The following is a 23,424-nucleotide window of genomic DNA, read 5'->3' on the forward strand; positions in this document are numbered from 1 at the left end:
CTTTTCCTGAGTAGAAAACTAGCATTGGACCCATGGCTGCACTCCACTTGTGTGTCCATACCCACCCTCTGCGTGTCTGGGTCACATGCATGCATTCCGTGGCGCCCCTGGACATTGAGCATGGTGATTCTGGCCGAGGAAGGCTTTCTGCAGGTACTTGTATCCCTAATCTCAGGACTGGGAGATCTTTAATGGCTCTAGAGACAGAGGAGCCCTGGGGCCAGATTGTGCCTGCAGCCGATTCTTGAAGGGCGCATAAACAAAGACCTTTTTTTTGAATGGTTGGAAAAAAAAGAAATCAGAAGATTTTGTGAAACATGAAAATAAAATTCAAATGTCAGTGTCCATAAGTAAAGTTTATTGGAACACAGCTGTGCACATTGGTTTGCATGTCTGGCTACATTTCTGGTTCACAGTGACACAATCAAGTATCTGCAAGACAGGGCGCCTGGGTGGCTCAGTTGGTTGGGCGACTGCCTTCGGCTCAGGTCATGATCCTGGAGTCCCGGGATCGAGTCCCGCATCGGGCTCCCTGCTCGGCAGGGAGTCTGCTTCTCCCTCTGACCCTCCCCCCTCTCATGTGCTCTCTCTCATTCTCTCTCTCAAATAAATAAATAAAATCTTTAAAAAAAAAAAAAAAGTATCTGCAAGACAGACCCTAAGGCCCACAAAGCCTACATTATTTACTGCCTCACCCTTTACAATAAAAGTTAGCTTACCCCTAGTTTAGAATATCACTTCACTAGGAGGCTGTTTTTTTTGTTTTTTTTTGTTTTGTTTTTAATGGTAAACACTCCCGTTCAAGACACCTGGATACAGGTGACTATAGTTGAAGTTTTGTTTCGTTTGTTAAACAAACTTCTATCAAAGTGCCCATATGCCAATTTCTGTCGACTTTTATTTATTTATTTATTTATTTTTTTGGGGGGGGGGTCGGGGAGAGGGAGGAGGAGAGAATCTTAGGTAGGCTCCACGCCCAGCATGGAGCCTGACGTGGGGCTGAATTTTACGACCCTGAGCTCATGACCTGAGCCGGAACCAAGAGTCGGATGCTTGACCGACTGAGCCACCAGGCACTCCTCTGGCAATCTCTAAGAATGTGTAAAAACAAAATATATTTTCAAAATATCTATTCCAGGGATTTTTTTTTTGAAGTATACTTTTATATAAGTAAAAGTTAACCTGAACAATGAATCATGGAACACGACATCAAAAACTAATGACGTACTGTACGGTGGCTACCATAATATAATTATAAATAAATAAATAAATAGTTAAAAAAATGAAAAAAGAAGAACAGAATTAATGTTGAACTCTGCATCATTACGGTAACAAGTGACTTCCTCCTTTTGAACTGCCTTTTTAAAAAGCCCTATTCATCTTATTAAGAGATGCAGTCCAATAAAATGTTACTTTTTATGCTCAATAATAAAACGTTAACCTGAATATTTTTATACTCCTGTTTTAGCTGATTTAAGTTCCTTTATCACAGCAGTGTTGTGGCAGGAATGTAGATTTGACCCAGGCCCAAATAGTGCCAAATTGCTACAGAGCATTGCTTTGTGGCCATTAAATACCAGCAGACCCACAGTCATAAAAACAAAATGTATCCTTATGATCCCTCTTCATTAGCCTTTGTTTGGAGACTTCAGTCTGTGTTCTTTGCTGATTATAGCTGTGGGAAAATGTGCGTTTATAGCAGGAGCTGGTCGAGGTGGTCAGGGACGAGAGGAGCTCAACTCAAAAATGCTTCCCCATCCATTACTTGTGCATCTCCTCCCACCCCCACACCAGCTCTTACTATCTGTGCTGTGTTCTTAAAAATTTGTTTTGTTCTTGCCTTCCGTATGGACCTGATGGTGGCAAAAAGGAATATTTTTCAAGATCACATATCTTTGGGGTAAATCTGCAAATGGTTAGGATTTTTAATTGCATGAGCCATAAATTCTCAGTAGAGTCATAAGCACTCTGAAATCAGCCTACGAGTTGATCATTGTTGTTGGAGACCCTGGAATGACTCAGGTCCACAATGCTTTGAAAGGAGAAAAGGCTATTTTCTTAATCTCCACAGGAAATACGTAACTCATGCACCTCTTAGGCTTATCTAAACCTCCAACTTGGGAGGAATTAGGGAATGTGTCATTTGGTATAGTGCTGATTGCAGAATATCTCCGAAACCACAGCTCAGATTTAACCTGGAGAATTGCAGAGTTATGTATCTTTAAAAGCAAAATGCATATTTAATGCCTTACACAGTGCATTGAGGCACTTACAAAATGCAGATGAGCCCAGATTTTCATTTTTAGGAATCAGATTTATACCTAGCTCATTCTTTATGCATTAAACATTTTCATAGTGCAACTTGCCATGTAGAGCTGAAACTGTACTCGTGTAATTTAGCCTTTTCAAAATGAGGTCTGTCATCACCAATGTTAGGGACACGTCTGGGATTAGGGTGAGGCGCCTGGAGTGTAAAATTTAAGGAGGTGCTCACTCATGGTGCCAGCCCTGTATTTGCGAGACCTTGAGGAAGGTGGTTGCCTTCTTAAATTCCACACCCTACGTGCTTCTCTTGCCTCACCCTTGTCCCGGCCCTGATCAGGGTTTTTTGTAGGTACGTTAAAAAGGCACATTGCTGGGGCAGATCCTCAGCATACGGGGGACAGGAATGTCCGTTCTAATTTTTTTTCTTAGTGCTTTGAATGCACATTAAAGTTTAGAGACCTTCTGAGCTTGGTTGGCCAGGCTAAGGACCAACAGGACAAAAGCTGCTATGCTAGCCTCGGGTTACAACCGGCCTGAAACAGTAGCTTAAAAATCTGCCCAATTAACCAGCACATAGGAACAAGTAGGCCAGCCGGACTGCGCCACTTGCCAGCCCTGGCCGTTGTGTAACTGCCACCAGGTGTCATGCTGGAAGGCTTGGATCTTGAGAACTTGTATAGCCAGAGCGAAATGTAACTGATTATGTAATTTTGAGCTATTCCAATTTTTTTAATTAAAAAATGTTTTATTGGTTCATTATTAGCTAGGTACATATTCATTGTAAAAAAAAAAAAAAATTAGAAAATAAGGCAAAAGAATAAAATAGAAACTATCCATAACCCGACTACCCAGAGATAACCATTGTTAACATCTTAAGGTACCCTTTCAGCTTTTTTTTTTTTTTTTTTCTATTGAGTTAGTTAATTCCACTCTGAAAAATCTGTCCTGTGGCATTAGGAAGGAATGTCGATGTGAGAGAATGTGTCTTAGGACCTTGATTCCCGTCTAAGTCCTGTCCAATTATCTTTGCCATCTCTGTGTGGACCCTCTCCCCTTTAATCTCGGTGTTAAAGCAAAAGTCATAAGACCAGGTAGACATGTGGCTATCTGATTGGCCCACTATGATAAAAGAGTGAAAATCGTGTCCCTACCCAGCAAAATCAACCAGCAGGTCCCTTCTTGTGATTCTAATCGAATTCCTTTGACTCTGAGGAACTTGGTTCTTTGGAGGGGACTTCATCGTTCAGACAGATCTTACCGTGTGTCTGCCACAGGTCAGACTCTGCTCCAAGTCAGAGGTACCACTGGTAAGATGTGATTCTGCCCTTGAGAACATAGAGTCTGATGGAGGAGGCAGACCAGGATGTTGTATAAGAGGGTCAGGTGCTCTAACATGCTGCGGGAATAGGGAGGAGAGACCGACCAACTTGGCTTTGGAGAGTTGAGGATGGCTTGGAAAAGGAGATGACACTTGAAAAGAGTCCAGAGAGACCTGCCTTATGGCGCCTGCCGTCTTCAGCAAATAGCATTCTCCTAAAGTTCTACTGTTTTTTTGTGTTCTGTCCTACTTTTCCTCCCAATCACACAGTTGCCCATGATAATTAAATGAGACTTGCCAGATGGATGCTTTCACAAGACGATGGCTCGTCTTCTTGCTCTATTTGTGAAAGCTGGCATTGGACCCAAACTCTCAAGGATGCTCCTACCTTGAGATTGCTTTGGAGTGCCGCTCTTTTGTATGTATGAGCCAAATGGCCTGCCCATCCGCGGGACCAGGCTGAGTGACAGGTGGGTGTGCCATGCATGTGGGCTCTGCTCCCCGCCAAGCCGTTTTGCCTGCAAGGAGGTGAGGTGCTGAGAAGTTGTTCTACAGTGTTCCCTTGCTTTGAAGAAATAAGCTCCTAAGCTTCTGATCTGTTGGTCCTGCCGCCTTCTCACCACGTACGTTTTTCTTATCAGTTGCAACATAATCGAGGTCAGATTCCCAATGCATCGGGTTAAAACACAGGCACATTAGTTATCACACTATCTTAAGCAATTTCTCGATCACTGAAGAGACTGTTCAGAGTGGCAAATACAGTTAATTTAATTGGTAGCAGACTTGATTAACTAAGGGTAGGTACTCTGAATTGAAAATAATAGCTGAATCATTAATAAGTTAATAATCTGTTTCCTATCTGTGAATCCTTTTTCCTTCTTTGTGTACTCCATCTCATTTAATTGTCATAGCATCGTTATGGGATGGGTACTGTTGTTATTCCCACGTGACACCCGAGGAGACTTGATGGAGGGCAGAGGATTGATGAGCGTGGGAGCCGGTGTGCAGGTCCACCCACCCTGTGTGTGGCTCCCAGAGTTCTGTCCTGATGCCATACTGAGGTTTCGGGGTGAGCGCATCCCCCACCCATGCCATCAGATCCTTACGGCTTAGCTTACTCATTCTCAAAGGGTTAGAATCCTTCAAATATATTTCCAATAGAACAACTGAACATAATAGGGACACCTGGGTGTCTCAGTCAGTTAAGCATCTGCCTTCGGCTCAGGTCATGATCCCAGGGTCCTGGGATCAAGCCCCTCATCGGGCTCCTTGCTCAGCGGGGAGTCTGCTTCTCCCTCTGCCTCTGCCCCTCCCCCTGTTTGTGCTCTATCAAATAAATAAATAAAATCTTAAAAAAAAGAACAACTGAACATATCAAGTTCATTTTCCTTTCACATTAGAAAATAATCTCAAGAATTTGCAGTGCTTTAGGGCACTCTTGATTGAATACCAGTTGATTATTGTCGTTACCCAGAAATGTCAAATTAGAGCATTCCTGCTGATACAACTTACTTTTTCAGTTGATTGTACGCAGGTTTAGATATATGTATGAATAAAATTCTTGGGCTGGTTTCCTGTTATAATTTTTCTGTCCATATTTTGCATTTGAAATACAAATTTGGAGTTAAAAGCCCATATTGTATTTTACTCTTATGTTTTGGCTTCTCTGTAAATAGGGTGATTCACTTCTTTTATTTCCACCCACTCCCTTCTGCCCCCCCCCAAAAAAAGACATTCCTGTGGGGGGGGGCAGGGAGAGTTTCTCTTTTCCTGTAAGTGCTCTTAATTTTATCCACTCAAGTCTGCGCCATAACTTGAAATTCCTATGGCAGATTCAGTAATTTGAAATTCTGATGGCAGGAATCTTAAATAGGATTTCCACCTTCACAACAGTTTGGAATCGTAAAGTTTGGGTTAGAAGCAGTCTTTCACATTCCCCCTCACTGGAAACAGAAACCTGGCCAGTGGTCCTGTGAACCCTGCTTCAGTCTTCCCTGAACAGGAAGTTCTCAGGGACCCCCCACATCTGCAGTGTGGACAGTCTACACTGGGGCCGGGCAGCTCTGTGAAAGCCTTTCCTGGTCTGACCCTCGCCTCTGTCTCCCTGTGCCTGCCACTCAATGCTTCCAGTTCTCCCCTTTGAACGTGTTCCTTCAGGGTCCTTTTCAACCTCAAGGAAAGTTCTAAGGATTCGAAAAGAGTGGAGGCGGGGAGTCTTGAGGTTTTCCAGCAGTCTGACGTATGGCCGTTTCTCTTTTCCTGCAGCAAAACCAGAAATCCTGACTCATGAAAGTCTCGTGAATGGCATGCTCCAGTGTGTGGTAGCAGGATTCCCAGAGCCCACAGTAGATTGGTATTTTTGTCCAGGAACCGAGCAGAGGTGAGAGGATTATTTGGGGTACTACTGACACGAATGAGGGAAGGACTGCAATGTAGTTGCATGTCAGATAGGTTGTCAGATTTTTTTTTTTAAAGCTTTGTTTGATTATATATTTTTTCTGTGTAGCTTTTTATGGGGGCATAATTGCTGTATTTTTCGTGGTAGACATTAATTTTGTTTGCTGAAAAATGATTATTGAGTGACTTCTCTATTTTGGTGGTTATCTTTTGGATTTATCATGCAATTTCTAGCCTGCAGGTAGATAAAGCAATTTTCCAGGACAGGGTAATTAGATTTCCATCCTATATACAGGAGGCAATGTGTGTGGGAAATGTGGCTGTAGTTATCATGAAAAAAAAAAATTACCTCAGAAGTTAATTGCCAAGTTACCAAAAAGTAATGATCGTGCAGTTACAACATACATACGGCATTTGTAAGCTCCGTGTTTTTAAAAGGTTTTCTCCTTGATTAGGCGCCCGGCCCCTGAGCAGAACACATCTGGCGTTGTGCTTCTTCTCCCTCCCAATCTGCACTTAAGCCTTAAATTGTCCTTTCACATTACCTGAAGATGAAAATGGGGTCACCATGGCTGTTTTTATCCATCAAATGCTATTTTGTGCTCAGGCTTTAAAAGCCCAGTGTAACATCACAATTGAATAGGATAATAATAGAAATCTTATTTTTCACAGAATAGTCCTTTTTATCACAACAAGTTGGAAGAGGTTACGTAGGATTGTTGTTTTCAGCGGGGTTTTATTGGAATGTTTTCTTTGGGGAACGGTAAGAAGGACTCGAGACCCCTGGAAAAGCCCCTACCGTGGAAGCAGCCCTCGCAGTTGCTGTTGTTCATACAGCAAACCCTTAGGAGCACCAGCTGTATGCCAGATGCTGGTCTGGGGAGCAAAATGCACCTGAGTCCCTGCTTTGTGAGTTTCTATCTCATGGGTAGAGGTGAACTAAAGACCAAATGAACAGTTAAGTGCAAATGAGGAAAATAAAGCGAGGTAAGGGAATAGGAAAGTATTAGGTATATGGGGGACGTAATTTAAAATGGGATCCTCTGGGTCCAGCCCGTGATGGGCTCTGCCTTCAGGAGTACAAGCCAGTGGTCCAGCCTGTCTCCGTCGGTAAAACCTGGAGCTACCGGGGTGTTGGGGGCCGCCCTGTCTTCATCCTTGTAGACCTGATCTCTTTCCTCCTCTAGGCTCTTTTCTTCAGCCCTCATGTACCCTTTCACAGTTACTTTTATCAAGGGCTACTGTGTGCCAGCCATCCTTTCTTTCATTCATTTCCAGCCCTTTCGGTTACTCTCTAACGTGGGTCTTACCATCCCCATTTTCTAGCTGCAGGAACTGAGTCCTGGAGAGTTTTAAGTATCTGGTCCACAGAAAAGGTGTTTGAATCAGGAGTCAAACTCCTATCTCACTCCCTCTTTCTTCTTTGCCGCCATGCCCTTCTTGCTCGCGGCACACCAGGGAAGTGCCCATCCCTCCTCACGTTCTTGGTTGTAGAAGGAAATTGCTGATAATGACCCGCTAGCTTTGTTGTAAAAGTATGCCAAATCCAGTGTGTTTGATTGAGTGATTGGTTTTCTTAGAGTAAATCCGGGTTGTTGTTTTCTTCCCTCTAGATGTTCCGTTCCTGTTGGGCCAATGGATGTGCAGATGCAAAACTCATCTGTCTCACCGTCTGGAAAACTCGTGGTTCAGAGCTCCATTGATTACAGTGCGTTCAAGCACAACGGCACGGTCGAGTGTAGGGCTTACAACAATGTGGGCAGGAGTTCTGCCTTTTTTAACTTTGCATTTAAAGGTAACAGCAAAGGTATATTTCTTTTTAATCCAATTTTAAGGGGATGTTTAGGCTCTGCCTGCCATATCAGTCATGATTTTAAATCCATTCCATCAATGGCCATGTCATTTCTGGTAATTTCTTCATTGTCCCATGCTGTCATCGAACTCACTACGTTTCATTCTGTACTAGTTCGTTAATAACATGTATGCAGTGATTTTAACCACATACGTATGTATTTACGTGTGTGTGCACATATGTATGTATGCATGCACGTGTGTGTGTATGTATATATAGTGAATTGTGTATTTCCAGTCGTTCTCATTAAAAAGGGAGTAGAATGAGAAAATAGGGAAGTGTATTTGCCTCGTAGCCAAATATAACCAGAATTAGGGCAATTTAAAAACTTAAATTCAATTTAAAATTTTAGTTATTGAAAATCATGTATTTTAACACATTGCCAGACACCGTATCAGAAAGTTAACGCTGCTTTTTACGAAGTTATGTCAGTGAGCTATTTCTTTAATGTCTGTAAAATTTGATTCATGAGGGACTTACCTCTCCTAACATAAGTTAAATGATCCTTGTGGATAAATTGATGAATTGGTATGAAGTTAGAAGACAAAGAAACTGGGCACCTACCTGCGTAGGGCTTAGTTTTTGTTTTCTCGAGTTGGCAAAGACGTGTGCCAATAAGCGGTATACTTTCAGTTTTTGAGTAATGAGGGGAAGAATCCTACATTGTTCTTTGTCACAGTTTTTTTTTTTCTCAGACAGGCAATGAAAAGAACACTTTAAAAATGTTTTCTTGGTTGTAGAAGAAATTCTTGCTCAGTGTAGAAAATTTGGAAAATACAGGAAAGCATAAAGAAAAAACTATAAACCATCCATAAATTTAGGAAACTTCTTAAAGTTGTCCAAGGCAGGAATTTGGTTGAAGTAGGAAGTTCATTCATATGTTGCTTTTTATGGACAAAACAGCATAAGATTATTCTTGTGCTGCAGAAGTCTCTGCTTCCTCAGTAGTCTAGTTTAAAGTTGTTAATTCAAAGGATTCCTTTGAATAACCAGAGTAAGGTAATATTAGCAAGGCAAGGAGCTGATGAGATGCCCTGGGCTTTGAATCCTGCTTGGGCTGTAAGATGGGGGATGGGTGAGTTTGGGGTTAGGTGGTTGTGGTGAAGATCCATCCCTGCTGATAGCTTATGATTCCACATTCTCCTTTCATTTTAGAACAAATCCATCCCCACACCCTGTTCACACCTTTGCTGATTGGTTTTGTGATCGCGGCTGGTATGATGTGCATTATCGTGATGATTCTTACCTACAAATATTTACAGGTAATCATTCATTCGTTCTCAACCCTAAGGGCGGTAATGATTGAAACATTAATCATTAAAAGATGATGTATATCTCTCCCTCTCTCCCCTGACCAGAAACCCATGTATGAAGTACAGTGGAAGGTTGTTGAGGAGATAAATGGAAACAATTATGTTTACATAGACCCAACACAACTTCCTTATGATCATAAATGGGAGTTTCCCAGAAACAGGCTGAGTTTTGGTCAGTATGAAAACGGGCTTTCCATGTAACCTTTTTGTGTACACATATAACAGTGACTTTAGGGAACCCCATTAGCTTCCTTTGTTCTGTTCCACCTGAGACAATAAGTATTTTCTGTGACATTTCACCACCTTTGATAGATTTCGCATAAAGCACATTATAGAGAAACGTCTCTAGACAGACTTGGCCTTAATTCCTTAACAATTCCTTAATTGTTGACTTTGAAATTACCCAGGTGGTTCGTCGGTCCCACCGCCATCACTTACTGTCTTCTCCTCCTTTCTGCAGGGAAAACTCTGGGTGCTGGTGCCTTCGGGAAAGTCGTTGAGGCTACTGCATATGGCCTCATTAAGTCAGATGCGGCCATGACTGTGGCCGTTAAGATGCTCAAACGTAAGTTTCTGCAGGCTCCTGCGTGCCCTCAACATTGACTTGCCAAATTTGCTCTTCGCTAAGATGAAACATTTTTCTAATTTTAGCAAGTGCCCATTTAACCGAACGAGAGGCCCTGATGTCTGAGCTCAAAGTCTTGAGTTACCTCGGTAATCACATGAATATTGTGAATCTTCTTGGAGCATGCACCGTTGGAGGTAAAGCCATGACCAAATTAACTTTTATTATCTTTCAAATTTATCAGAAGAGGGGAGATTTTAATACATTTTCGACAGTGCTTGATTATATCCTCTTGCCAGATTTTTACGGGTTGTTAACCTCTTGCTAGATTTCACACCCCTGCCCCGAAAAGCTGTTGTTCTTAAGAATGTATATTTCAGTTTTATCATCATGGGGTGGGACAGCCCAGGACATACCCTAGTTACTGTCATGGACGTTGAATTGACACTGACCTCTTGAGTATCTTGAGAACGTTCCCTCTCATCCAGAAAGCTTTTCTTTTATCTTGCAAGCTTGATGTTTTGCCGGATTATAGTCAGTCACTAAAGGGTTACTATTCATTTGCATACCGTAATTAAAGATAGACTTTGAAGCCTACCAGTTCTCAAATACACACCAAATGAGGCAAACACTTCACTTCTGTAAAAAAAACTAAATATCCAGTTTAAAGCAGTTCTGAAGTAGAGCCTTCCATCAAGGATGTCTGTGATGTTTCCAGAAAGCATTTTGGTCTAAAGGAACAAAGATGTGTAACACGAGCTCTTCCTCAAGATGTACAGGGATTCACGGTCAAGTTGACAGCTTAGAGAATTTCTTAAAACAGTCTCCATACATGTGGCTTCCACATCATGACTTGTTCATGAAAGTTTCTGCCCAAGTCAGTTCGTTGCCTGTGAACTTCAGAGCGGTAGCGTGAGGCGTATTCACCATACGGAGAAACCCTGGCGACCGGTCGCACTCAGGAGGCAGGTGATGCCCTGCCACTCAGGTGTTCACCCGCTCTCCGGGCTCGTCTCAGCTGGCCGTTCCATGCCATTGGTTTTCCTATTATGCCGCACTTTGTGCCCTTCATCATTTCCATAATGACATTGAGAGGGCGTGAAGCCCCGCTACAAACAGAAGTGACTCAAAGGATTCATGCAGGAAATTTGATACGAGTATAACGTCGAAAGCAGTAACTCTTGTGTGTGAGACGGGCAGTCGTGCGGGGCCCCGGGCACGGACGTCACTTAGAATGAACGTCAGGTGCAAGGGGGCTAACTTGGGGACTTGTACTCTACAAAATGCTGGCTTTTAGTTGGCTTAGCAATGAACCAGAATGAAAATGGTCATGATCACCCCTGACAGGTGTATTTATGGCAGGATTGTTTATATAGCTCACCTCTTTTTAACCTTCTCTTATATGCCTGTAGGGCCCACCCTGGTCATTACTGAATACTGCTGCTATGGTGATCTTTTGAATTTTTTGCGAAGAAAACGTGATTCATTTATTTGCTCAAAGCAGGAAGATCACGCCGAAGTGGCACTTTATAAGAACCTTCTGCATTCAAAGGAGTCTTCCTGGTAAGACTGATTTACATAAATAGCTGTTGACAGGCAGTTCGTGGGGTCATAAGGGTTTGCAATCAAGGCTGATTCTTTAAACAAATGAACAGAGGTACTTTGAGGCGCCAAATCAGAATTATTAAATCATTTAGATGTCATCAACAATTTAGAAAGTTTGAATAGTGTTTGTAAAGATTTAAGTAGTGTTAAACTTAGATTTTTATTGATTTTTTTTTTTAATGCATCTTTAGTTTTTTTTCAAAGCGTTAGTTCTGTTCAGTGGAATGAATTCTATACCTGTTTCTCTTATCATGGCTCTATTCTTGTGTGTCATTTCATTTATTCTGTTGGGCTTGGTACTATATGCATCTCTACAGTAAGACGCTGCTTATAGAGAAAATGCTAAAGCCTGTCAAGTTGTAAATTTCTTGAAAACCTTTAACAGAATGACAAAAGAGCTCTGAACTTTATCTCTGCACGTAGGTTTCTCACCATCTACCTCTGAATTATTCCTGTATACCTTGCCCCTTTTTTTTTTTTAAACTCATCACACTATTAAAAGGCACAACGACTCTAGCACATTTTTTAAAATTCTGTACCTTATTTTCATCGCTTTCGTCTTTAATACCGTTCTGAATTTGAATGGTGTATAAAGAGCTTCAGATTCCTTTAAGAACAGTTAGTGTGGCTTATAGCCAGAAGCATTCTTCTCTGCCATGCCTGGCCTGTTCTTTCCAAAGGTTGAGATCTACCATTGATGAGGATTTTCTAGGTTCACCCAGCCCAACAGAAATCATATTCATCATGCCCAGTCCCTTATCCTTTATATTTCTGAAGCTGTGTGCTGGATTTCTCCTCTCCTTCTTATTCATTCTTTCCCCTACATTTTGAGATGGCAGGACTTTGTTTCTTAAACTTAGCTCCAGGCCCTCAGGAAGACCTCTGCAACTATTACTGATGGGCAGTTACCTCTTAAAGCCCTTTTTTGTACCCCTGGCTAAAGTTTTAAACCCCAGGTGAAGCCTTTTTATTTTACTTTTTTCTAGTCCTGTAGATGTGGGTGGTGTCAAGTGGTAGTAAAATACAGAACAAACCACCTTTTGTTAGTTTCTCCAGAGCATATGCTCTTTGTATGAGTAAATGAGCCACTTTGCCTTATTTCTAAAACCTTGGCCCCATATCTCTTTCTCAACTTTCTGAAATAATGTCCCAAGTTGTTCAATCCGATGTGGTGTTCTTTGTGCTTTGGGATCCCATATGGGACTGGAACCACCAGCATACTCCGAAGGAGATTGTTGTCATAGTGTTTCTATGCTAATCAGAAGCAGGAAGTACTAGAAATCTTGAAGACTTTCCAGCCAAATGTTGCAGATTCAAGAGGTCCAGATGGTTCAGAAAATCATCCAAATTATTGGTGTTTATCTGAACTAAACTTGGTTTTTTCAAACCTTCTTCCATCAGTCGCTATATGTTAACGATCCCTGCCTTCCCCCCCCATCACACATCTCAGAAGCTCTTGTTCTTTGTGTCTTTCTTGTGTCTTTCATCTTGTCTCTTGGGGCTAATTTAGAGAGTTTGAGGGAATGGGGGATAATGTTTTTGGCTCTCTGTTTCCCATTAAATCCCTGGTGTCAAGAAATGGGAAATTCTAACCTGAGTCCCATCAATGATTGAACACAAAAAAGATGGTCTCATTCCTGGGCATTGGACCCTAATGTTGAATATTAAAAACGCCTATCTTATGAACAAGATTTTCTTCATTCAAACTTGGCAATACTTTCTTTGAACAAAATCAGCCTCTTGTGTAAAAAAGGCAGTGGGGAGATAGAGCCTGCCCCATGGGTACTCCCCTGTTTCCCATTTTATTCAGTCCTGATTTGATGGATGGATATTTCATCTCTCACAGCAATGATAGTACTAATGAATACATGGACATGAAACCTGGAGTTTCTTATGTTGTGCCAACCAAGGCAGACAAAAGGAGATCTGCGAGAATAGGTGGGTACCTATGAAACTATAAAAACAACTTCATTTACAGAGGATTTCTCATACCGCTGTGAAATATACTAGTGTTCCCCAGAGTGACTGTTTCTTCTTTCCAGTAGGGACCAATGGCAATGCCCACTGGTCAATGGCAGTTAAGGGTTCCAAGTGGGTATCAGAGCATTTGCTTATTGTATAGGAGCATCTCACTGCATAGATGAAAAATGTATGTGTGTCAGATATGTATTTTGCATATTAAAAAAATAGGAGATTTTCTTATTTATCCCCCGTCCTTCTCCCCAGAAGCCCCAGATGGTGAATATTAGCTTTGTGCTGGGGCATTTACCTTTCCTCAGTGCTGGGCACGTGACTTGCCTGCATAGTCACATCAGTTCCTTCCTTACCAACCTTTGGTATCCTTGTCACTGTCTTCTCTTTTCTGCGCTTTGAGGTTTAATTGCTAAGAAAGTCCTTCTCCTAACAGGCTCATACATAGAAAGAGATGTGACTCCCGCCATCATGGAAGATGACGAGTTGGCTCTGGACCTGGAGGACTTGCTGAGCTTTTCTTACCAGGTGGCCAAGGGCATGGCATTCCTCGCCTCAAAGAATGTGAGTGGGTGTGGTTCTCGGAGCAGAATGCCCCACCCCCCAACCCCAACCCCAATGGAGCATTTTAGAGCCCTAGTTAGAGTACACAGTCTCATTTGGAAGTGTGGTAACCCAAAACAGAGGAAATTGAGTTTCTTCATGTTCCAACTGCTGTCTCTTTGGAATTCCTGTTCTCATTTATAAGCTTTAAAGTGCAAGCCTGTCTAAATGAGCTTTCTATGAATATTTTTTTTTATGCAGTGAATTCATTTAAAAATTTTGGCTTTCAGGGTACAGGAGCTGCTCTTAGAAAATAGAGAATGATTTCATCAGCAAAAGGAGGGGGTGCCTCATGCAGTTGCAGTGCTTGGTGAAGCACGTATTTGGGTTTTGTTGGAAGTTAGACCTCAAGTTATTGTACGGGTTCATGAAGTATGGAGGAATAAGGAATCAGAGAAAATAATAAGCATTTGGGAAAAAAGATAGGGATGGGAAGAGAATGATGGAACCAAAGCAAGGAACATAGTCTCTGGAAGGGTGAGAGGAATTCCCTAGCATACAGGACTAGCAGACTAGCAGGAGATAACAGACCCTACCCTTAAGTGTCATTGGTGACATTTCCAAACAATTACCAAACCGAGAGAGTATGGTATAGGATGGCTGAAATAAAGAGCCTCTTCCCTGTGTCCTTGGGAGACATCAAATTGGAGTTGCAAAGACATTCTAAAAACTCTATAAAAGGACATTCAAAGAGAAGCATGCAAAATGAGTGTTCGGTTTAAAAGATACGATATGACTATTTATAATGTATTTTCCTATGAATGAAAGCAGTCCTAAGGAGGGAAAAAACATTTATTCGAGTTGGTTTGGAAAATGATTATCGTAATTATGGTCCTAACGATGTGAAATACAAATTTTGAACATCATTCAAAGCATAATTTAGATCTTTATTTTTGGTGCACCAAATAGTTTCAAAGCAAAGCCAAGGTACTGGATTTGTGTGACAGCGGCACTCTAGTGTTGAACATAGTTTTCATTCTTGAAGAGTTTAAAATAAATGTAAATGGTTTTCTTTTCTCTCCCACTCTCCTAATAGTGTATTCACAGAGACTTGGCTGCTAGAAATATCCTCCTTACTCATGGTCGAATCACAAAGATTTGTGATTTTGGTCTAGCCAGAGACATCAAGAATGATTCTAATTATGTGGTCAAAGGAAATGTGAGTACCCACTCTCTGCTTGACAGTCCAGTGAAGGATTTTAGTTTCAAGTTTTCCTAACAATTGCTTCTTATGAGTTTCCTAATGCAAATCCTACCTTTGAGATAGCATGCATTTTAGCAGTCAAATTAAGGGTACTTCAGCAAAATTTGCATGGTATGCTGAACATTACTACAACTAACATTCCGATAATAGAATTCCTAATTCTAATTGTGTAATTATGGGGCATGTGAAAGAAACAGAAATAGCCTTAATTTTCATTATAGCCTGAGAATAGCAATGAACTCTATTTTGTTCAAGTGAAACAAATGTGGGCCTGAAGGTCACAGCAGGGGAATTTTATTTGGAGATTGACATGCCATGTGAAAAAGATTAAAATCTAAGATGATGTTCAGAATTCGGTATGTAGAATGTTGGATCTTACAATCAAAGGAGAGCATATGAAATAGGTTCATAAGTAATAATTGGGTTAGAGAACATAGTGATTTTATTTCAGTGCTTTATTTCCTTGCCAGTTCTCACTGTATCATCAGAACAACCCCCTGCCATGTCTTCACATTTTCAGAGTTGGAGAAACTAAAGCTTAGTATATTTTATGTATTTTAGTAATAAACATCACTCATTCAGAGATGACGCAGGTCAGTAAAGGCTGAAATCAGAGCCCGTGATCTCCAAAGCAGAATCCCATGACTATGGGAAGCCATACAGTCCTGTGTATATCTTCTTGCCCAGGCCCATTTCCCCAGGCTGGATTTATTCCTGGAGGTGGCTATTTATGTGCCTTATGATAATGTAATATTTTCTCTATCACCATGGCATCTCTATGGGAAGGGTGTACTTGACTTGGTTTTGTAGAAATGTTGCTGGCTTTCCTTCCTGATCAAACCATGTATTTCTTTTTCTTTTTTTTAAAGGTTATTTATTCATTTATTTATTTGAGAGAGAGAGCAGGGGCAATGGGGAGGGACAGAGGGAGAGGGAGAAGCAGACTCCCCGCTGAGCAGGGAGCCCGATGTGGGGGCTTGATCCCGGGACCCTGGGATCATGACCTGAGCAGAAGGCAGACACTTAACAGACTGAGCCACCCAGGCGTCCCCTCAAAGCATGTATTTCTAATAAATCTCTTCTAAGACTAGATTTCATCATTATGAGGGTTAATAGAACCAAGTTCTCTCCATCCCGGTGCATGCACTATTGGAAGAAAGAACGAGGGGTGATTCCTTATCGAGGCCTTTGAATATTGACAGAAGGGCATGAGGAGGAAGACAGCAGGTTCTGGACCCAGTCTTGCCGAGTTCGAACCTGATCCCATCATTTGGTGGAGGTACAATATTTAGCAAGAATTACCCAGTGCCTCTCAGCCTTGCTTTCTTTCCTCCTCTTGGGAATGATCCTGTCACCTGCCTCATAAAGTTGTGTGGATTAAATGAGTTCATCTATGTGACGTGCTTAGGACAGTGCCAGCCACATTGTGGCTAATACAGCACTTGTTCTTACTGTTATAGATGTCTTGATTTGGAATATAAATAATCATGACAGTGGTTATGCTGCAGCTTCTTAATAGCTTGTTACTGGTTAGGGACCTTAGTTGGAATGAACAAGGATGGGTTAGGTCCCACCAGGCTTCTAGATTGGGGGCTCCAGCTCAGGCCCGTTGAGCTAACCAATGACAGATCTCTCTTCACCAGGCTCACACAACATGTTACCACCCCAAATTTACTCGTCATGTGACATCTCCCTGTGTCAGCTTCTCAGAAAGTTCTTCCACTCCACATGGGTTCTTAGTCATTTTTCTGCCGTGGCCCCTTCCAATGTCTGGTGAGGCCAGTTGGAGCCCTTGTCAGAATGTTGTCTTAAATGCATAAAATAAAATCTATAGGATTACCAAGAAATGCAGTTCAGTTGGAATATAGTTCTCACATTATTAAAAAGTCAATATTTGACGTTGATACCCGTGCTTTTTTGTTACACAGAGTAACCTATTCTAGCCGTGGGTCTAAAAACTGCTGTAATTTCGAAGTGATGGTGATGTAAACACTAATAACGATGAAGGTGTCTGTGGTTACAAAGTCACAGGAACTGCTAAGATTGCTGGGCTTTATTGCCTTTATTCACAACTTAAGGAAATGCTAAACTTTACTTAGAAGTTGGTGAAAACAAGAATGTCATGTTTTTCCCTTCCAAGTTCACAGGCCCCTGAATCCAGGACACAGAGCTCAGTAGAGCTCAGGTTAGGAGCCCCTGTTGGAGCTTTAGCATAAATTCTGGGAGGAGATACTAGAAGGCTGGCTTGCTTGCTTGCTTTTTTTCTGCTGGCTAAAGTAACTTTAACACTAGAAAAAAAATTGTCTTCCCAGTTTTCAATCCTAAATGGATTAAGAGAAGGATTGATCTAGTTTTTTATGGTAGACTAAGATCCAGGAATCCAGAATGTCTGTAAAAGGAATAGTCACAGCAAGTTTAACTGGATTTTAGCAGAAAGGGTTCAGGATGTGAAGTTCAGCTGTTGAATTTAAAGCCCGGTCTGCTGCTCGCCACCTTGGAATCATCATGGTCACCATAAGCCGCTACTGTCCATTGGGTGCTTGCTTAGGCAAGGCAGCTGTTCAGAGATTAGTGAGTCAGCAGTACTGTGCTAAGCACTTCTGCCCACATGATCTCATTTAACCCACAAAACAGCTCATGAAATTTGAAACATTATTTTTGCTTTACGGAAGAACATATTGAGGCTTAATTACAGATACTTAAGTGACATTTCCAATGTATTTGTAAAAGATAGTTTGGGTGTGATTATGACAGAAAACCCCAAAGAAAAGTAAAGGAAGTATAGTAACAGTAGGCCAGGGCTGGTGCAGAGCACCAGGATCAGATCCTTCTACTCTTCCATTTGCTCACCGTTGCTGGTGTAGCCCTCATTCTTGGCTCGAGATGGCCTCTGGATAGCCAGGCACCACAGTCAGAAGGCAGGATGGAGGAGGGACGAGAAGGAAAAGATCAAAGGGCACCTGCCAGCCATGTTTTTAAGAAGGCTTTCCTACAGCTACAATATTATACTTACTACTTAGTGGCCAAACCTGAGTCACATGGCGACGCTAAGCTACAAAGGAGCTGGGAAATGTAGTTTTTATTGTGGGAGGCCATGTTTCTCTTGTTGGGGAAAACGTATTCGGTGGTAACTAACAAATCTCTGTGTTACTCAAGGCCAGTGATGGAGCTAGATTAGACCCCATGTGTCTGTCCCTGACATCTGTGCTCTTAACCACCACGCTGTATTGACTCAATGTCACCATCTTTTTTTTTTTTTTTTTAAGATTTTATTTATTTATGTGAGAGAGAAATAGAGAACATGGGGGGCAGCAGAGGGAGAAGCAGACTCCCCACCAAGCAGGGAGCCCCATGCAGGGCTCGATCCCAGGACCCCGAGATCATGACCTAAGCCGAAGGCAGACGCTTAACCGCCTGAGCCACCTAGGCGCCCCTCAGTGTCCCCATCTTGAAAATGGGGATAGTACCGTGTGAACCACCTATTTCAGAGGTGGGGAGAGTCATCTGAGTCATAGGGTAAAAGGCCTTTGTGAGATGGCAGTCACCTTCTCACCCTCACCCCCACAGCGGGAGCGATACCTGTAGGAATATTTTCTATTCAAATTTTTTTTTTGAGCTTCTTAATTAACATCGCCGAATATGTTGTGCTTGTGTTACAGGCTCGGCTGCCCGTGAAGTGGATGGCCCCTGAAAGCATTTTCAACTGTGTGTACACATTTGAAAGTGATGTCTGGTCCTATGGGATTTTTCTGTGGGAGCTGTTCTCTTTAGGTAAAACGCCTTGCAAAGGCACCTTGGTTAGACTCTGAGCATCTTCTTTAAGGTTTTATCAGTGTCCTGCTTATTAACACTGATTTGCGAACCATTTGTGCCTCAGGAAGCAGCCCCTACCCCGGGATGCCGGTTGATTCTAAGTTCTACAAGATGATCAAGGAAGGGTTCCGAATGCTCAGCCCTGAGCATGCACCTGCTGAAATGTAAGGGCTGAGATGTTTTCCTTCAGATCATGCTTCCCCTTTTATTTTCCTTTTCGAAGACAGAAACCCAGGTGTGGGGGGGTTTCACTAGTACCATCTGAAATATCAACGTCTCCTGGTTCCTTTTTATGACATCCTGGTCAGATGCCATTTTTGTAGCTTATTTTCATAATCTTTTGTCACTAAGTACGCAGAAAGTTTCAGCAGCCTTTCATAGGTACAGTGTTTTATTTCATGCCCGTGCCATTCCGTATGCCCAGTTGCACGGCCCTGGAATGATTTTTGAGATGGTCACATGAAGTACACTCTGAGAAGCCAGGACAAGGGCGTTGAGGGGTGATTGGAAATGGCCCTTGCTTTGCAGGTATGACATCATGAAGACTTGCTGGGATGCTGATCCCCTAAAAAGGCCAACGTTCAAGCAGATCGTGCAGCTCATTGAGAAGCAGATTTCAGATAGCACCAATCATGTGAGTACATTCCGGCCCCCTCTCTCGGACCAGGTGCTTCCTTCTCAGGCTCTGGGGGCCCTGGGACCCTCCCTTCTGTCCTTGCCTTAGGCAGCCTGGGCTTCGGGTAGGCAGGAAAAGCAATGGAAACAGGTTCTTTCTGCCCGACCCCGGTTCTGCCGTAAAGACGTCAGATGAGGAGGAAAAAGAGTGGAGGGCTTTGCACACAAAGTGTGGAGGCAGAAGCTTCCATACGGATTTGCTATGTTTCCTCCCCCACCCCAGATGCTGGTCATGGGATCAGCGTGTTCTCTGTCTCATGTGTCTGGCCCATTCAGCCTCTGGATGGCTGGGGTAATGTGAACTAGAATAAAAGCATAGAAGAGACAACTTGTTACGGCAGGGAAATAAGCCTTCTGCTCAAACAGGCATAGCCAGAAAATGGCATCTAGCTGTCATGCCCACAAGCCATATAGAATGAAGAGCTTTTTGAGGTTGGGAGATCCCTGCCAGTGATTCGAGGAGGTGGGGGGTGCTGGGCATTCAAAACTCAAATCCATTATTTCTTCTGCTCTTAAGGAAGAATTGGTGATCCTTTAACTCAGATTTTTTTTTTTTTTTTAAAGCTGCTTTTTGGATGGATTGTGTGCTTGGAACTATCGTTTCTAAGAGCATATCACTGATATTTTTGAGTTAAAGCTTGCTCTTCTGGGTGTCAGACCATGTTTCAAATTAAACAGCATTTCCCACCCATGTGTTTAATTCTCAGTGGAAGACCCCTGGAAGGGCCACCGATTTCCCAGCAAATGACATCGGCCATTGGGTTATAGTTGTCCATAGCAGTTGATAAACGCTTTTAATAGTTTATTTAGATAGTGCTTGATCCCAGATATATCTCAGCAGAAAAGCACTTCTTTCTCCCTCCCCCCCCATCACTTCTTATGTATCAGAGTTTGGGGGAAATGAGGGATAAAACAAAGCTTATGTTTTCTTTTGTCCATATGATTGGGGTTTTGGCCGTGAAAGTCTTGCCAATCTCCTCTCTTTCAAAGAGGCTTTGTAAGTTACTTGTGATCCCGAAGCTGCAAACACGCGCCCGTGCTCTGTCGCTGTGTTCGTTGCGGGGACCGGCGTATTAACCGCGGACTTGTTTTCCTCAGATTTATTCCAACCTAGCGAACTGCAGCCCCCACCAGGAGCGTCCTGTGGTGGACCATTCTGTGCGGATCAACTCTGTGGGCAGCAGTGCGTCTTCTACCCAGCCTCTGCTGGTTCACGAAGATGTCTGAAGCAGGAGGCGTGCCGGGGGAGGGGGGGTCCTCCCCCAACAGGAACGATCCCTGTTCTTTTGGTTTCTATACTGGTTGTTTTGTTCTCCTTCAGCTTGCATCCTATTCCAGAGTAGTGGACACGCCGCTGTAATCCTGTCTTGATGCGCACACTTTAGTGACCAGTGATTTTTGTCACCAGCCACCATCCTGTTGTAAGAGTTCAAACTGCATCTTCTACTCCCCAGAGCCAGGCAGCCCCCATTAATGAAAAAAAAAATAATAATACAGACTTGGGAGCAAGGGAGGGTGGGATGGCCTGGACACCCGAGTCCTTTCCAAGGCTTCTCCGATTTCTGTTTGAAAAGCATCGCTGATAGTTTATTTGAATAAATGGCAGTAGTCGCCTTCGGGCCTCCTAACCATCCGTAATGATACGATGATGCCGCAAGATTAGAAGCTGAAACCTGATCTCTCGATGTGGAACATGGAATGTTATTAGAACAAAGGGCAGAAGTCTGTGAATATCTGGGCTTAAGAAATCTACTATTTCATGCTGGGAATGAGACATAGGCCATGGAAAAATGCTCCCCGAGCATGAATAAAGACACGCTGCTGTGCATGAGCCTTTGTGCTACTGACCGGGTTTGTAAATAGCGTTTGCTGTTAGGACGCTGAATTGGAGAGAAGGCCTCCCCAGCCAGCATTTGTATATACTCATCTATACATCGTACATGTTCATATATTTGAGGGGGGAAAACCCACACGGTGTCGTTTCTGGATATGACCCTGGCTCAAGTCTGCTGTGTGTAGAAATAGATGAAGAGCCAGACAAGTTTGAAGGAAACAGTGTTTTTTGTTTTGTTTTTAAAGAAGAAAACCGTAATTGCCAAGCACAATCTTAACAAAAATCTCCTTTTGTAGCCTATGAACTTGCTCCCCAGATTCTCCAGAACAAGCCTACCAGCTTCAGAATGGCATTGTGCTCAATGGATTCGATGCCATTGGAAAAAGTGACTGATTCACTGCATGACTCCCGCGGGAGGGACAAAACAGTGCTGTTTTAGTTTGGATTCTTCGGTAGCCAGAAATTAAATTTAGATTCAGCCTCCTCTGCAGGCATGTCCTGGACGCCGGGCCAGTACCTATATAAGAGAGAGAGAGAGAGAGAGAGAGAGAGAGAGAGAGAGAGAGAGAGAGAGTGTGTGTGTGTGTGTGTGTGTGTGTGTGTGTGTGTGTGCGCGCGCGCGCGCGTGTGTGCGTGCGTGTGCTTATAGACAAATATTTGGGGGGTATTCTTGCCTTGATCCCAAGAGGGCCCTTCAGTGCTCAAGAAGTAGCTTGGCCTTCATCATCAGTACTGCTCTTGTTTCTCTTCACCTAGCTGTCTAGAGGAACTTGCCAGAAGCTTACATAGCATCCCCATAGGAAGCAGAGTACTTAAATATTTATTTGCAATCCACCTACACCTCAAGCACCCTGTTGTTTATACTCAACATACTACACGCACTCCTTAGACCTAAGGCTACTCTTCTGCTAAAGCATATTTAAATTTTACCCTTTAGGCTGTAGCCTGGATATTATTCTTAAGAGTTCACTTTTTTTTTTTCCCCAACTCACTGCCTAACTGTCAAGAGGTCCCTGTGTGTGCCGCAAGGTTCGTGTGTTGTCTCGCGAGATTCAAGTATGCTGCCTTCACGGTTCCCCCTCCTGGGTCCCTTAGACTACATTTAGAGAACTGTGGTCATTTATCTGGAAGTAACCATTTGCACTGGAGTTCTATACTCTCGCACCTTTCCAAAGGTAACAGGTTTTGGGGTTTTGTTGTCACGTGAGAGATCGTCGCTGTTTGCCATCCTTTGTCGGAACATTTCCTTTGTGTTTCTATTGCCTTTGATTATAGTCAGAAAAGTGGTTGTTAATTATAGTTGTCTAGGTACTTCAGGGGCACTTCACTGAGAGTTTGTCTTGGATATTCTTGAAAGTTTATATTTTTATAATTTTTTTTTTTACATCGGATGTTTCTTTTCAGTGGCTTAATGTTTGAAATTATTTTATGGCTTTTTTTGTAAATATTGAAATGTAGCAATAATGTCTTTTGAATATTCCCAGGCCCATGAGTCCTTGAAAATATTTTTTATATATACAGTAACTTTATGTGTAAATATGTAAGCGGTGCAAGTTTAAAGGATGTTGGTGTTCCATGTGTTTTTTCCTGTTATGTTGTCCAATTATTGACAGTTCTGAAGAATTCTAATAAAAATGTACATATATAAATCAAGTGGAATTTTTTGATTATTTCTTCAAGCTTTAGTGAAACTCAACTTCGAAGTGTTAAAGTGCATTCACTCTGACGTTAGAAAGTTTGCTCCTGGTATGCCTAAGATAGAAGTAAGACCATCAGATCACTAGGATTTATATACTTGAAGATTCAGCAGATATTCATTAAGAATTTAGTGTGTGCTGTATTTCCTCATTTTATTTTTACAACCCAAGGTCTCCATTTAAACTGAAAAAGAAATATAGGAAACATTTTGAGAAGACTACACATTGCTATCATTATTACTAGGTTGATTTGTGTGAAATGACCGTTTTTGTGGGCAAAATGATAGCTAAATAGCCATTTCATGTGGTTTA

General features: G+C 42.3%; 1 protein-coding gene across 5 annotated transcripts in view; it reads left to right on the forward strand.

Annotated features, from left to right (window-relative positions):
• KIT (KIT proto-oncogene, receptor tyrosine kinase) overlaps nucleotides 1-23,068 on the forward strand; it is an 82,994-nt gene extending 59,926 nt beyond the window's left edge. For 2 of the 5 annotated variants that reach the window (XM_036090664.2, XM_036090665.2), the window contains exons 8-21: nucleotides 5,849-5,963; nucleotides 7,594-7,787; nucleotides 8,988-9,094; nucleotides 9,191-9,317; nucleotides 9,606-9,710; nucleotides 9,797-9,907; nucleotides 11,123-11,273; nucleotides 13,162-13,253; nucleotides 13,723-13,850; nucleotides 14,926-15,048; nucleotides 18,753-18,864; nucleotides 18,971-19,070; nucleotides 19,435-19,540; nucleotides 20,680-23,068. In XM_036090664.2, coding sequence (XP_035946557.1) covers nucleotides 5,849-5,963; nucleotides 7,594-7,787; nucleotides 8,988-9,094; nucleotides 9,191-9,317; nucleotides 9,606-9,710; nucleotides 9,797-9,907; nucleotides 11,123-11,273; nucleotides 13,162-13,253; nucleotides 13,723-13,850; nucleotides 14,926-15,048; nucleotides 18,753-18,864; nucleotides 18,971-19,070; nucleotides 19,435-19,540; nucleotides 20,680-20,808 — 1,700 coding nt within the window. In that variant the 3' untranslated portion in view covers nucleotides 20,809-23,068. The remainder of the gene's footprint in view (nucleotides 1-5,848; nucleotides 5,964-7,593; nucleotides 7,788-8,987; nucleotides 9,095-9,190; nucleotides 9,318-9,605; nucleotides 9,711-9,796; nucleotides 9,908-11,122; nucleotides 11,274-13,161; nucleotides 13,254-13,722; nucleotides 13,851-14,925; nucleotides 15,049-18,752; nucleotides 18,865-18,970; nucleotides 19,071-19,434; nucleotides 19,541-20,679) is intronic. The other 3 variants (XM_036090666.2, XM_036090667.2, XM_078068634.1) reach the window with 2 other exon arrangements.
• Nucleotides 23,069-23,424: the final 356 nt, after the last annotated feature.

The sequence above is a fragment of the Halichoerus grypus genome, chromosome 3 (assembly GCF_964656455.1).
Source record: "Halichoerus grypus chromosome 3, mHalGry1.hap1.1, whole genome shotgun sequence".
NCBI lineage: Eukaryota > Metazoa > Chordata > Mammalia > Carnivora > Phocidae > Halichoerus > Halichoerus grypus.